The 15,906-nt window shown below is 36.7% G+C and overlaps 1 protein-coding gene across 1 annotated transcript in view; it reads left to right on the forward strand.

Moving 5' to 3' along the window:
- Positions 1–15,906, forward strand: part of TCERG1L (transcription elongation regulator 1 like) — a 202,694-nt gene that overhangs the window by 171,113 nt on the left and 15,675 nt on the right. Inside the window, exons 10-11 of the mRNA XM_032225831.1 lie at positions 7,266–7,401; positions 11,976–12,065. Coding sequence (XP_032081722.1) covers positions 7,266–7,401; positions 11,976–12,065 — 226 coding nt within the window. The remainder of the gene's footprint in view (positions 1–7,265; positions 7,402–11,975; positions 12,066–15,906) is intronic.

The following is a 15,906-nucleotide window of genomic DNA, read 5'->3' on the forward strand; positions in this document are numbered from 1 at the left end:
AGCAGTATTCCAATATTTGAGGGCTACCATAAAGAAGAAGGTGTCAACCTATTTTCCAAAGCATCATAGGGCAAGACAAGAAACAACAGATGGAAAGTAATCAAGGAGAGATTCAAGCTAGAACTAAAGAATATTTTTCGAACAGTGAGAACAATTAACCAGCAGGATGACTTGCCTTCAGAAGTTGTGGACGCTCCATCTCTGGAAACTTTTAGGAAGAGTCTGGACATCTTCTTGGTATGGAACAGTATAGGATATCCTACTTGAGCAGGGAGTTGGACTGGAAAACCTGCAAGGTCCCTTCCAACTATTATTCTGTTATCTTCAAAGATGCTCCAGAGCTGCAGTAAAATCATTCTAAAAATGAAATACATTATTCTTATGAAATTTTGAATTATATTGAGCCCCAATAAGCCAAATTCAGAGAATATAAGGAATGGGAGGTCTCTTCCAGATAATCTAGTTCAAACTCTTACCCAGTGGAGTAACCCCATAAAATAACATCTCTGCCAAATAATCATCTGCCCTCTTTTTAAAATTTCCGGAAAATTTTTTTACTACTCCATGTCATTGTTGAATAAATGTTATTGTTGGGATTATTTCTTGATACCCAATCCAAAATAATTTCTTTATAATTTAAAGCCCTTGCTTCTTGCATTGTCTTTTGGATGCATTGTGTAACTGAGGGGAAATTCAAATATATACATTGTTTTCTGATTCAGCCCATAAAATATTGATGATTGATAGATATAGATACAGAGATGGATGGATGGATGGATGGATGGATGGATGGATGGACGGATAGACAGACGGATAGACAGACAGACAGACATAATTTCAGTTAAGCAGGAATAGGTTGAAGACCAGATGGATCAATGAATATACTCTCCTCCTTTCAGGGAGCAATTACTGCATTGCACTGCAAAATGGTCACTTACAAATGAGGAATACCTAATTAAAGAAAGAAAAGGCTCCTCTGGGTCTAATCTTGTTGATCTTGAATACACATTGATTGAGGCGAAAAATAAATTCTGCTGATGGTCTCTCTTGGACCAAACTTGACTATTTTGCTCCCAGTGGACTAATAGCAACATAGATACTATTGTGGAAATTCCACCTAGTCTGATCCATTGTGAGGGTCAACATGGGATTTACTTACTGCTTAAAAACTATAAAGGAACCCAAACAATCCTTTTCTTATTTAGCATTTCAAAGCTGAGCATGGACTTCTTGTGATCTATTTCTTCCTTCAATGATCCTGGACTTCTTGTGATCTCTTTCCTTTTTTAGCATTTCCTAAATTTACCTTTTAGTTTCATTATAATTCCAGAGATAAGCATGTGGATGTACACTTGATTTATTGAAGGTTTAAAAAAGGGTCTGAATCCCCAACTATCTCTAAAAAAAAGTTATATGAGGGAAATATTATTGTCTATCTTGTTAAAATATGGAAAACCAAAAAATCAGTCCTCCAAAGGGATAAATTTAACTGATCTGAATGGTTATTCAACCATGTCAATGGAAAATATACCACTGCATATCAATATTAATTTTCTTGTGGTACTAGAATTTAAGGAATAACTCACAGCTCACAGCAGAGTTAGACAATGTTTTGTTCTCCTTGTAATCTGGCACATTAAGTGTATATATACAGGGCGGGGCATAACCTTTTCCTAGGGGGTCACAGCAACACTTGTAATAACAACACAAATAATTCATACACCATTCGAAAGCCCATCAAAAACTGAGTTTATTGACACGATTTAATAGTCAGTATGACCACCATTAGCCCTTCGAACAGCATTCAAACGAGGTGGATAAGAACACAACAAATCTTCAAACAGTTCCGTTCGATTTTCCAGATTTTTCAACACAGTTTCCAAATTCATTCTCAAAGTTTCAACCGAATATCGATTTTGACCTTGCTCCTGAATCATCAGAGCTTCCACTTCATCCTTAATTATGGCCCCAATGTTCTCTGCCGGATTGAGATCTGGCGAATTGAGATCTGGCTCCAGCATCGCGAGCCTCTCGAAAGGCAATGCATTTTATTCTGTCAATGATCCTTTGTTCTTCCGAATTGAATTTTCCAGCCATTCTTAAAGCAAATTTAACATTTAATAGCTCATTCAATTCAGTTTTTTATGGGCTTTAAAATGAGGTGTCGCGGAAGTTGTAAACTGCTGTCGATCTTGCTGTGACCCCCTAGGAAAAGGTTATGCCCCGCCCTGTATACTTCACCCTTACTAAGTTTCTGTAGCATCTGATGAGGAGTATCTTGAGCTGAATGCAAAAATAGCTGGTTTCTATCTTTTCAGCTACTTTTCTATAATATGCAACATTTGAACCTTAATCAATTGAAGGAATATAATAAATCTAAATATCAAAATATCCTGGTGACAGTTCCATCAGCATGGATCACTATATAATGGGCTGTTTTAGTCCTTATTAGTTCAACAATATTTGTTTGATTATGAATAAGTTGCATATGTGTATACTTTCCAGCCCTTTGGGCGGGACCTTCACCTCTCCCACCCTTCACTGGTCCACAAAGCTGGAATGTTTGGGGAACTCTGATATATATTATTCACTTGGAAGCTAGAAAATATGATTAGTTCTGATACTAATCACAGTTGACCATCGCACTTTAGTCAAATTGATAAAATAAGGCTTGTATGTGGTGGGTTTGTTTATCTATCAGATGTCCACTATTCAGGCCAAAGCAATTTTGCCCCTTCCTGTATTCTAGAAAGATTGAATAAAACTGATATATATATATATATATATATATATATATATATATATATATATATATATATATATATATATATATATATATATATATATATATATATATATATTATATGAAGACAGTTTCTATGATATTTGTAGGAAGTTTAAAATAAACATATGTGTATATTATTATTATACAATTGTATCACAGCGGCCAGTTGTTTTGCCGGATTTGGCATTGATTACTAGTCGGGCCCCACCCAGGGGCCTAGGACGTCGTAACGTATTTTCGTAATATGTGTGCAGATCCAAGCAGTGCGGCTTTTTGCATTTGACTGATGGTGATTTTGTCAATTTTTAACTTTTTAAAATGTAATTCATAATTATTATTATTATACAATTGTATCACAGTGGCCAGTTGTTTCGCCGGATTTGGCATTGGTTACTAGTCAGGCCTCACCCAGGGGCCTAGGACGTCATAACGTATTTTCGTAATATGCGTGCAGATCCAAGCAGTGCGGCTTTTTGCATTTGACTGATGGTGATTTTGTCAATTTTTAACTGTTTTAAATGTAATTCCAGTGCTTTTGGAATAGCACCCAGTGTGCCAATTACCTCTGGAATTACCACTGCTGGTTTGTGCCATAGTCGTTGAATTTCGATTTTTAAGTCCTGGTATCTTGCGATTTTTTCATGTTCCTTCTCGGCGACCCTGCCATCACCTGGTATTGCGATGTCTATGATTGTGACCTTATTTTTCTCAACCAGTGTGATGTCTGGTGTATTATGCGCCAGTATTTTGTCGGTTTGTATACGGAAATCCCACAAGATCTTGACCATCTGATTTTTGGTGACTTTTTCAGGCTGATGTTCCCACCAGTTTGTTGCTGTTTTAATATTATAATTTTTGCACAAATTCCAATGGATCATTTGTGCTACTGAATTGTGCCGCAATTTATAATCAGTCTGTGCGATTTTTTTACAGCAGCTGAGTATGTGATCAACAGTTTCATCAGCTTCTTTGCAAAGTCTGCAATTGGCATCATCAGAGGATTTTTCGATTTTGGCCTTAATGGCATTTGTGCGGATAGCTTGTTCTTGCGCAGGATTAGTGACTCTGTTTCTTTCTTTAATGTACCTGTTGTTAACCATAACCAAGTTTGTTCACTGTCCACTTTATCTTTTATTTTTTCCAGAAATTGGCCATGCAGTGTTGTTGTTGTTGTTGTTTAGATTTCTTTTTTATATTTAGATAGATATATGACATTTAAAATGATGCAATATTAAGAAAATATGGTTCAACTGCATTTATGTTTCCTTCAAACTTCAGAATTTTAATACACTGGTTTAAGAGTGTTAATTTGCATAATGCTTTAATTCATTTTTTTTTCTTTTATGGTAATTTTAGCTGCAGGTATAAGTGCACAACTATTACATTTGTTAAATCGTTTTAATTAACTATACTGGAAGAAAGAGATTCTCTCTGGTTACCTTTGCTGATGATTCAACTTTCTGGTTCCCATCAATTTCACTGAATATAAATACTTGGTAGTTACCAGAAATTAGATTGGAAGTTTCATAGATCATATTATGGAATATTATAACTTGAAAGAATTAAAATAGCTAATACAATATCCAAGTCACTATTCTAATATGAAAGGTGACATTTTGATAGCTTTAGTGCTACTAATATCATGCAATATCCATTTTAGTGTAATTTAAGAGTGGAATTTTTAATGCAATTATGGATGGCAAGATGATAATACTGTAAGTTAGGGCCCATATTGCTTAACTGGGGAATGCAATTTATTATCTGAAAGTAAATTTTAACATTTCTATTACAATTACCCCCCCCACACACACACACCTGTTTCTAATCTATACTTCCCCGGGTGTCCAAGCTGTATCACTACTGAAAGTCAGTCTCCTTTTATTAAGTTTTTGAAATGAGTTTCCGAAAATATGTGATACATTTAAAAGAGCAATTTGATTGAAAATATGAAAGAATAATTTGCAGCCAGTGACATTTATTAGTTTGTTCTGCAGCCTCAGAATCTGGAAACAGGTAGTCTAATATATAGATTTCCTCAAAATATACTTCATTAGAAGAATTGGATATCAGATGTCTTCCTTTTTAAAAAAATTCAACACTCCAGAATATAGCCCATCAAGTTAAAAAGTGTAAATATATCACTTTTTTTTTTACTGCTATGGTTATTTAAAAAAAATATATGTTGCAGATGAGACCAAATATAATGGCTAGATGGCAGTGCTTTATTTAGCCTGTTCTCTATTTGCTGTTTTGTTCATTATTTCTTCTTAAAGAAGAAATAAGTAGAAATTAAATTGGGATTTAAGGAGGGACTGATGAAGTTTCTTCTTTTAGATTTCTTGACAAGACGACAGTGGTGGGTTTCAAAAATTGTTGGAACCTACTCTGTGGGTGTGGCCTCCTTTGTGGGAGTGGCGTGCCGCCCATGTGACCGGATATGAAGATGCCGACGACACTTGTCAGAACCACCTTAAATGACCTCACACACAGCACTGGCATGCATAAGAATAGGATGTAAACTTGTTTTTCAAAAGGCATCTTTGGTTTGCGTTAAAACAACTTCAACACACGCAATGTTCTGATTGCACCACAAACGCAGTAGTCATCCTTACCTTTCACAGAGGCACTGAGTTTTATAAATATGAGCATGATAGTGTAGAATAATCATATCCAAGGACCAGTGGTGGGTTTCAAAAATTTTTGGAACCTCTTCTGTAGGTGTGGCCTGGTTTCCGAGTCCACTGGTGGAACCTCTTCTAACCGGTTCGGTAGATTTGACGAACCGGTTCTACCGAATAGCTGTGGACTGGTAGGAACCCACGTCTGCAAGATGAACATGAACAAGTTAGATAGCTTTTATTCCAGCAATTGTCTGTGTAAGTCCTGCAATTTTTTAAGAAGTGATTTGCCATTGCTTCCTTTATAGAGCTGAGAGAGAGTGGCCCAAGGTCACCCAACTGACTTCGTGCCTAAGGCAGGACTAGAATTCACCATCTCCTGGTTTCTAGCCTGATATCTTGACCACTGGGCCAAGCTGGCTTTCAGTTGAATCACTATTCCAGACCACATCTCCTCTTTGTATCTGTTATGTATCTCCCTACAGAACAGTATCTCTTTGTGTCCCTTTGTGCAGCCGAGGTGGCGCAGTGGTTAGGGTGCAGTACTGCAGGCCACTTCAGCTGACTGTTATCTGCAGTTCAGTGGTTCTAATCTCACCGGCTCAGGGTTGACTCAGCCTTCCATCCTTCCGAAATGGGTGAAATGAGGACCCAGACTGTGGGGGTGATATGCTGACTCTGTAAACCGCTTAGAGAGGACTGAAAGCCCTATGAAGTGGTATATAAGTCTAACTGCTATTGCTATTGCTATTCTTTGATTTTTTTTCTTGACTAAACAGATAGCAATAGAAATAAAAGATGAAAATATCTTCTCATTTTGATTTCCAGGTTCTACCACCTTAAAGTAGGAAATGTCTTTTGAATATATATTTTTTTCTTGCCAAATGCTCCCAAATATATTTTGTGGATACGTTCAGTCCCCAATGAGTCTTGCCAATAGGAATAGATTCGGCAATATATCAAACACATAGTGGCAACCACGCGGAGGAGAGCCTTCTCGGTGGCAGCTCCGACCTTATGGAACGATCTCCCCGTGGAGATTCGTACCCTCACCACCCTCCAGACCTTCCGCATAGCCCTTAAAACCTGGCTTTCCCGTCAGGCCTGGGGTTAAGACTGTAACCCGCCCGAATGGTATGAATGTTGTGCTTTTAATGATGTACTGTCTTATGTGTCAATCTGTTTGTCCTCCCTTCCTTCCGAATTGTAAGCCGCCCTGAGTCCCCCCAGGGAAAAGGGCGGCATATAAATAAACTACTCATACTCATACTCATACTTTTAGTTATTGTTTTCAGTTATCTTCTTGTCATATTTTTTCCCTACCTATCATCTTTTCCTTCTCTGCCATGTCTTATTAAGTGAAAAACAAAACAAAAACAGAAGAAGAAAAAAATCCCAAGGGGTAAAATTCTTCTTGTGATTCGTTGAACTTGTCAAGATGTCCATGTTGTCAAGCACCGTGTTCATCTTTAAGGATTCCTTTTATGCATTTCACTGAGCACACAAAGTAATCTATTTTAGATCTTTGCCTAAATCAACAAATATTGGAAATCAGCTTTTGAAAATGATGCTGACACTTGGAAGGAAAATATGGGCAGTAGCCCTTTTCCGGCACATGGTTTTAGACTATTTGAAAAAGCCAATTTTTAAATGGGTTTAAAGTTTGTTCTAACACCACAGCTTTGTGGGGTTGCATTTAACTAAATAACATGATAACGCGTTGTCTCAGATTAAAATTTAGCATATACTTTCCAAATTCACTACAGAGAAAACTATGTTGCTTATATTTTCCTAAATGCTCCTTCGCTCTAAAGTTTACCAAGAGTTTAAAAACGCTTTGTGTGTCTCTTCTATCATTTAAGGTTGGAAAATTCACAGAACGTGGAGCTAGAAAAAATTACAATGGAAGAGAAAAATGTAAAAACATCTGAACATCAGATTACCCTCCCCTTGGAGGAACGCATTACCCATTTTCGAGATATGCTTCTGGAAAGAGGGGTAAGAAATTGCCTATGGTTTTCCTGATACCTGTAATATTGGGCAACACGATATAATCTTAATATATGTAATAGATATATTGCAACAGACTAATGGTTTAGATTGGTTGTTAATATGTTCTTATCAATAGATAATTCCACTGTTTACTATTATGTTATTGCCCTTACTTTGCACAAGCTTAGCTTTTTTGAAAAGAAAACCATAAGAACACGATTTGTGCTTATCAAGTTTCTTGATCCTATCCATGTATTGGGTATGTCTAGTCTAATGAAAAGAAGGAGTAGGTTTTTCCAAAATACCAAAAGGGGACATGGTAGCATTGTTCCAATATTTGAGAGACTCAAATGACCTAATAATTTGAGCCCCTCGTCTTTGTAGAAGGTCAAGGAGTCAAATTATTTTGCAAAGCACCAAAAGACAAGATAAGAAACCATGGTTGGAAACTAGAGCTAAGGAGAAATTTCCCAACACTAATAGCAATTAGCAATTCCATTGGTTAATGGAATAACTTGTCTTCCAGTTGTGTGTTGTGGGTTCTCCATCATTGAAAGAATTCAAAAAGACACTGGACAGCCATTTATCTGAAATGATATGGGGTCTCCTGCTCAAACATCAAACCTCCAAAGTCCCTTCCAACTCTATTTTTCTATGTTCTATGCTTATGCTGTCTAAAGCATTGCTGTTTCCATTAGCAGTTCAGTAGCATAAGTTTCCCCAACCAGATGCTTGGATTATAGATCCATAATTTCCACTCAGAATAGGTAAGACAGGAAATATGGAATCATAGCTAAATACATCTAGAAGCTAGCAGACTGGAGGATTTTAAATCTTACCTATTGGGAAGCTATTTCAGTGTCTTGAGTTACACGCAAATTCCAATTTCTGATATCTGCCTAATCTTAAATAATTATAGTATCCATATCTCTAAACTATTAAATGTACATTTAATTATATGACATTCTTCATGAGGATCTTCTTTTAAGTTCATCATTGAGACATCATAAAATTATACAGTTTAAATTGTGAAAGAATCCATTTTGGTATATTAAAATTATTGGCCCATTTATTTAGCAGCTGTGAGCCAATGAAATTCACTGAGTTTAATATTTTTGTTATATTTCATCCTACAGTAGTAGTACTTGAAATTCCGGGACTAAAGGGGAAATCACTCTGACCCTTGTAATGCAATCCACACTCTCCATTTTGGCAGGATGTTGGTTGGAAGGGAAACAATGTTGTGATCTTCTCTGTCCAAATATCTGTAATCTATGAGATTACATTGCGGAGAAGCAACTCCTGTTATACGATGTTTGGATGCATTGATAACTAAGAAAAGTAAATTTAGAATCAAGGAAAGAAACGTCTTTTGAAATTAATTGGGTGCTCATGCTAGCCTTCGGAGATTTATTTTGCACTTATTTTTAGTTAACTTCACTCGTAAGTTGCTTTGAAGACCAATCTTATAGACTTATTCCATATCTTCTAAAAGTATGCTATAAATCATTAAAATTGGTGACGGTTTTTTGGAGTTCTCTGGACACACGTCATAATCTTTATACTTTGATTTTTCTTCAGAAACAACAGCCACAACATTTCCCATTAGAAGTAAAGGCTTGTGAATAAGAGGATATGAGGCAGGAGTAGCTGTGCTAGACAGTTGCAATAAATACAATCCTAAGCATTTGGCATGCTAAAAACAATACTTTCAATTGTGACATATATGTTTGTTGATTAGAATCTAGTACATAAAATTTGTAAACCGAAATTGTTTTATGGCATAATCACCAGAACCTAATGAATAAGTTACAGGTGGAAATTGGAGATTATTTAATACTGAAGTTTGGTGATTTGTACTGTTATCCATCTGCTACATACTCTGCCATACAGGTAATCCTTGTTTAGCAACTGCATCAGAAACAACTGTCCATAGTTATAATGGTGCTGAAATATAAACTTTGTGACCAATGCCTGCATTTCTTTCGGAGAGGAGGAGAGAAATGTGGGCATTGGTCACCAAATTGACACCCGTGGAACAGAGATTGATTGAGCAATCTGCATCTTCCTGAGCTGCTCTTCTTCATGGTGCAAGGTGTCTTTAACCACAAGCTAACAAAATCAGTTCTATGATTTTAGTTAATTGATTAGAACTCTCCTTGCTTTTCTGCTTTATACTGATAAGACTCTAATACGTTTTCAATGAAAGCCTTTTTTTGCCTCCTAAGCTGCTGATGCGGGGAGCTACTACCACATTCCTTTCAATGTGCATTCCCCATTATGTGCCTTCTGAATCTCTACTCTGAATGTAGATAGAAACATTAATATTTGCACTTTTGTCCAGCTTCCTCATGAGTTGAGTTCTGCTGTTTGTGGTTACCCAACTATTTGGGGACCATATCTTTCTGGTGCTCTAAATCAGGGGTGTCAAACTTGCAGCCTGTGGGCCAGATGCATCACAGGCAGGCCACGCCCACCCCAGCTCCGCAAAGGCAAAAAAACATAGTGTCACAAGACACGATCAAGTTTCGGGCCCTTGTGACCTCTAGGCTGGAATACTGCAATGTGCTCTACATGGGGCTGCCCTTGAGGAGCATCCGGCGACTTCAGCTAGTACAGAACGCGGCCGCGCGAGTGATTGTGGGTGCACCTCGGTTCACCCACATAACACCTATCCTCCGCGAGCTGCGTTGGCTACCTGTGGATCTCCGGATGCGCTTCAAGGTGCTATTAGTCACCCATAAAGCCCTACATGGTAGTGGATCCGGATACTTGAGAGACCGCCTTCTGCCAATTACCTCCCTGCGACCAATTAGATCTCACAGGTTGGGCCTCCTCCGTATTCCATCGGCCAGCCAGTGCCGGCTGGCAACCACAAGGAGGAGGGCCTTCTCAGTAGTAGCCCCGACCCTTTGGAACGAACTCCCCGTGGAGATTCGTACCCTCGCCACCGTCCAGGCCTTCCGCACAGCCCTTAAGAACTGGCTAGCCCGTCAGGCCTGGGGACAAGGATAGCCGCCCCTCCCGAATGATGAATGTATGTTGCTTATTACTTTTATTATATGTGTCTTTGTCATTGTTTTGTTATTCCCCCTCCCTGATTTTATGTGAGCCGCCCTGAGTCCCCTCAGGGAAAAGGGCGGCCTACAAATATTAATAAAATCATAAATCAAAATCACACCCGTGCTCTAAAGCAAAGGAAAGCCTGGATAAAATTATAAACATTGCTCCAGTCACATGATATTCACAACTGCTTTGCATAACCAAGTTGCCAGTTTCAATTGTTGTGGTCCCTTAAAGGAAGGCTACCAGTGGTGGATCTTTGGTCCTGTTGTGGAATGTCGTCAGGCAGGAGGGGCTGTATTGCAGAAAAGCAAGAGACAGTGAAGTCTAGATAATTTGGTTGAGAGGAAGTGGATCAAAAAAAGCTTCTCCCTAGGAGTTCTTAGAGTTATACCTTTAGTGGTGCAAGTAGTTGGGTTTAGTTTGGAAAGATTTTTATCTACAGGCGAGGAACAATTAAGAGAATTGATTTGAAGTAACTCAGAATGTCTTTCTTGGTTTTTGACGTCGTACAGGTGAGGAGTAGAAACATTTTTCAGACTATCCCAAGCCTACTGGATATGACTACTAGAGTCTGGTATGAAAGTGCAGCTAACTTCCTTATCCAAGTTGTAGCCTGAAGGTTCTAGAGACTTCTGTGTAATGTTTTGGTGATATTTTGGTTTGTTCTAATAAAGGAATTTTCCTCTGATGAGTTTAAGACTCAACTATACATAAACTTGGTTAATTTTTTAGCACTTCCAATAAACGAGGATGGAAAATGTATGCATAGACCAACTGAGAGCCAGTGACTTTTATGGTGAATTATTCCAATGTCTTTCCAATTTGAAGCCTCTTGAATTGCTGAAATGTTCAGAAAACCTCTGAACAAAAGCTGAACTTATGTAGAAAGAGTAAAATATGAATACGTATGAATACATGTTGGGTGAAGGATATTTGCTAAAAAAAAAAAAGTAAATCTTAGATAGCATAATCATTCTATTATTAGATTCTCAATCACTGTATATGACAGTATACTTTCAGTTCTTTTTAAATAAAATGTTCACTTTTTATTTAATTCCTAGTTTGAAGAAATGAATCATTTCTTTTTCCCACTTCTTGTGGCCCATTTTATTTTTAATCTAAATTCCTATGACGATTTTTTGCTTGTGCTACAATAATAATTTAGATGATTGACAATATCATTCAAAACATTGTACACTGTAATATTGGTACCTACTTCTGTGCCCTGGTGGTTTGAATGTAGTTCTGCAAGCTACTTCTGCTGACTGCCGGCTGCCTATTGTTTGGCAATTCAATTCTCAAAGGCTTAAGGTTGACTCAGCTTTTCATCCTTCTGAGATTGGTAAAATGAGGACCCAGATTGTTGGGAACAATATGCTGTTTCTGTAAACTGCTTAAAGAGGGCTGTAAAGCACTGTGAAGCAGTATTTAAGTCTAAGTACTATTGCTATTTTATTCTCAAGCCTTTAAACTTTGTTTATACAGTATATCTTCTATTAACCTTTTTTTCTCAGGTCTCTGCATTTTCCACATGGGAAAAAGAACTTCATAAAATTGTGTTTGATCCACGTTATCTTCTACTCAACTCAGAAGAACGTAAACAGGTGAGTTCCTGTTTTGGTAGCTTTTTAAAAGAAATACAGGCTATAATATAAAATTGATCATAAATTTTAAATAATATTACACTTTAATGACCTCATTAAAGGTCAAATTATATTGTCATTTTTAGAACATCAATGGACACTAAATCAGAAGTGAATTATTATTAAATCACATATTTTAATAGCCAGGGAGATTTCTATCAGCTTTTACCTGATGCAATGAAGAAAGTCTCAGATTATTCTCTATTGAGAGAGCATTTTATGATCGGATGTTATCACCGACAAGTGATAACTCTGTCTTGGTACACAACATTTTATAAAATGCACGTTTCATTTTAATTTGGGCTGCATAAGACATCATCAGTAACCATGACGTGTGTGCATAAAATTGGGGATATTTGACTCTTACGTTTTCAAGTTGAAATTTTAAACATTTGAGTTTAATTAATAATAACTAATACAAAATGTCCTGTACATTTAATAATTGACTAACTGTTACATTAAGAGAGTTAGTTCCCTGATTATATTAGAATGTCTCTGAGGATTATCCTCAAAGGTTTCTATCTTACATAGGTTACATATCTAGCATTTATTACCATGGACTTCAACTAAAATTATTTAAGTTGAAATATTCTTCCTTTCATTGCAAGAACAAGGACTTGTGATCCCCAAGTATGGTTGAATTACAATTTCCACTCATACTGTGGTGAAGAATGCTAGAAATTTTCTGCAAAATTTGAACCATCAATGATTCTCAATATTTTTTACTGCTTTTGAGCATACCAGCTTGAAAAATACAATGCTGGATGAAAAGAAAGCTTTTCTATAAAAGCTGTTATTAATATTGTGCAGATTAAGGTGACCATCTTAAACTGGTATTGGTTGCTATTAATGGGCAGAAAACTATTAGTTTTCTAATTTGTTTTTATGGCCATTAATTATAATTTATTTTTATTGTTATAATGAGAAGGGATGTTTCTGTGATTTTCTTTCCTGTTTACTGCAAATTGATGCCTGTTGATTGATATATATATATATATATATATATATATATATATATATATATATATGTATATATGTATATATGTATATATGTATATATGTATATGTATATAGAATATATATATATATATATATATAGAATATATATATATATATATATATATATATATATATATATATATATATATATATATTCATTCATTCATTCTATTTAGAAGCCGAAGAATATCTTTGAGTCTGACCCTTTGTTGATGCCTACAAAATAATTAAAAAATTATCATTTAATTCATTCTTTCTTCTATTTATTAAAAACTGACATTAAATTTAAACATTTTGGTAAGACATTTCTAAATATATATATTTTATCAAAACATAGCTGCATTGTTACCCTAAAATGATTGTGAGGATTTAGAATAAGAAGCTAACAGTAGATCTGAATATTTCACATAGCCCAGGGAACTCTCTATTTCTTTTGGTGACATAAGTAAAGGTCAAATCTAGTTATTCCAACAATTTTTAATATCCTTTCATTTGTTAAGCATATACATGATATAGGAGAATCATTTAATGAGCAGTGACAGTTTGCATGTAAATCACAGTCCATTTTGAATACATCCGAAAGAGAAAAAAGACTCTTGAGAGTTAACAAGGTTGACATTATATGCTACAAAGCTATTACAAAATCTGGATGTTCGACTTTGGATACGCACAAAACCTCCTCCCAGAAGGTAGCAAAGAAAACTGGTCATGGAGAGGATGTGTAGCATCCCTGACAATACTGCAGACTGTTGTCAAGCAGTGGTTAGATGACATGTCCTGGATAGAAGGAAGTGAACTTCCAATAATCTTTTCTGCTGTCCTCACCACTCTCTACACTGCTTTCCTGTCCAAAACAGTAATACTGCCAAATCACACAGTAATACAATATGACAGGATGATTTCAATCTTCTGCATATTTTGGGCACTTGACCAATATAAAAACCCCTTATTATATTTCGTTGGTTAAAAGGTCAATGTTTTATTTGATATTTTTGATTACTAGGAAAAAAGTAATATTTGATGAAGGCATTACATGAGGCTTGATTTGCTATTTTGAAAGATTAATGCACAAAGTTAGTTTATTTGTCTCACTTTTAATGAACCTTCTGATAAACTGGCAAAGCATAAGAAGCAATGGTCAAAAGTCAAAAGAAATGTGCATGATTAAATGATGCTGAGGCTAAAAGCTAAATCTTTGTGCAGATTTCCAGAACTAACAATAAATGAATTCTCTTTGAATAGGGGTGATGGACAATTTATAGGAAACATTAAAAACTTGCCTGTATATTGTACAGAATAGGATAGTAGACTGAAAGTTTTGTGTTCATCTGAAATATTTTTGATTAATGTGTATGGAGTCATGGTTGAGTTGAAGATTTCCCTGAAAAATTATTGCTATCAGATCTGGGATACAACAAGAAAAATGAGTGGCAGGGGAAAAAAAGCCAGTTTTTTAAAACTTATTGGTGCTGTCTCACTGTTATTAATATGCGTGCAGCCCACATCTGCTATCCTACTTCATATAAGTAGAAAATCATAATGATAGATATGGAAGTCTTTTGGAGAAAATTCATATGCATCCATGAAGGGCAGGGATTAAAGAGAGCTGAGGTGGCGCAGTGGTTAGGGTGCAGTACTGCAGGCCACTTCAGCTGACTGTTATCTGCAGTTCGGTGGTTCTAATCTCACCGGCTCAGGGTTGACTCAGCCTTCCATCCTTCCGAGGTGGGTGAAATGAGGACCCAGACTGTGGGGGCGATATGCTGACTCTGTAAACCACTTAGAGAGGGCTGAAAGCCCTATGAAGCGGTATATAAGTCTAACTGCTATTGCTAAAGTGCCCAAGAAGGAGCACAGCTTGGATTGCAAAACGTGATCACTATTTTACACAATTTCACATCCTTTTGTGGAGGTCCCTAAGAAAAAAAATAATCTCAGTTTTTTCATAATTATGTAAGTGCTTTCAACGCATTAAAGAAGAGGTAGTGACTGCTGCACACTTTCTGAATAGACTGTTTTACCCCACTGCCTCTGAGAACATTGTCTTAGGATGGATCCTTACGTAATCACAAAAATGCTGGCCTGACAATGGAGAAAGTGTGCAGCAATTGCTTGGAAACAAGTTTTAGGCTGCACTGACTTTCAAGACTTTTCCTTCCATGCCAAATAAGAAAAGAAAAGTTAGCCGAATCCTGAACTGGTTCAAATTCTAGGGAGAGTTTCATATTTTTTTTTAAAGTAGGATTATACCCTGTTTTGTTGATAAGGCATTTTCTGTACTTAACTAAAGGATCTGAAAAGGAGAAGATATAATTTTATTAGAATACCCTAAACCAGTGTTTCTCAACCTTGGCAACTTGAAGATGACTGGACTTCAACTCGCAGAATTCCCCAGCCAGCGAATGCTGGCTGGGGAATTCTGGGAGTTGAAGTCCAGACATCTTCAAGTTGCCAAGGTTGAGAAACACTGCCCTAAACACTAGGAACCTGGTGGATCAGTGGTTAAGATGCTGAGCTTGTCAATCAGAAAGGTTGGCAGTTCAGCGGTTCGAATCCCTAGCGCCGTGTAATGGAGTGAGCTCCCGTTACTTGTCCCAGCTTCTGCCAACCTAGCAGTTCGAAAGCATGTAAAAATACAAGTAGAAAAATAGGAACCATCTTTGGTGGGAAGGTAACAGCATTCCGTGCATCTTCGGCATTTACTCATGCCAGCCACATGACCACAGATACGTCTTCGGACAGTGCTGGCTCTTTGGTTTTGAAATGGAAATGCGCACACACACACCCCTAGATTCCAGATGAC

Source organism: Thamnophis elegans, chromosome 10, assembly GCF_009769535.1.
Source record: "Thamnophis elegans isolate rThaEle1 chromosome 10, rThaEle1.pri, whole genome shotgun sequence".
NCBI classification, from domain to species: Eukaryota; Metazoa; Chordata; class Lepidosauria; order Squamata; family Colubridae; genus Thamnophis; species Thamnophis elegans.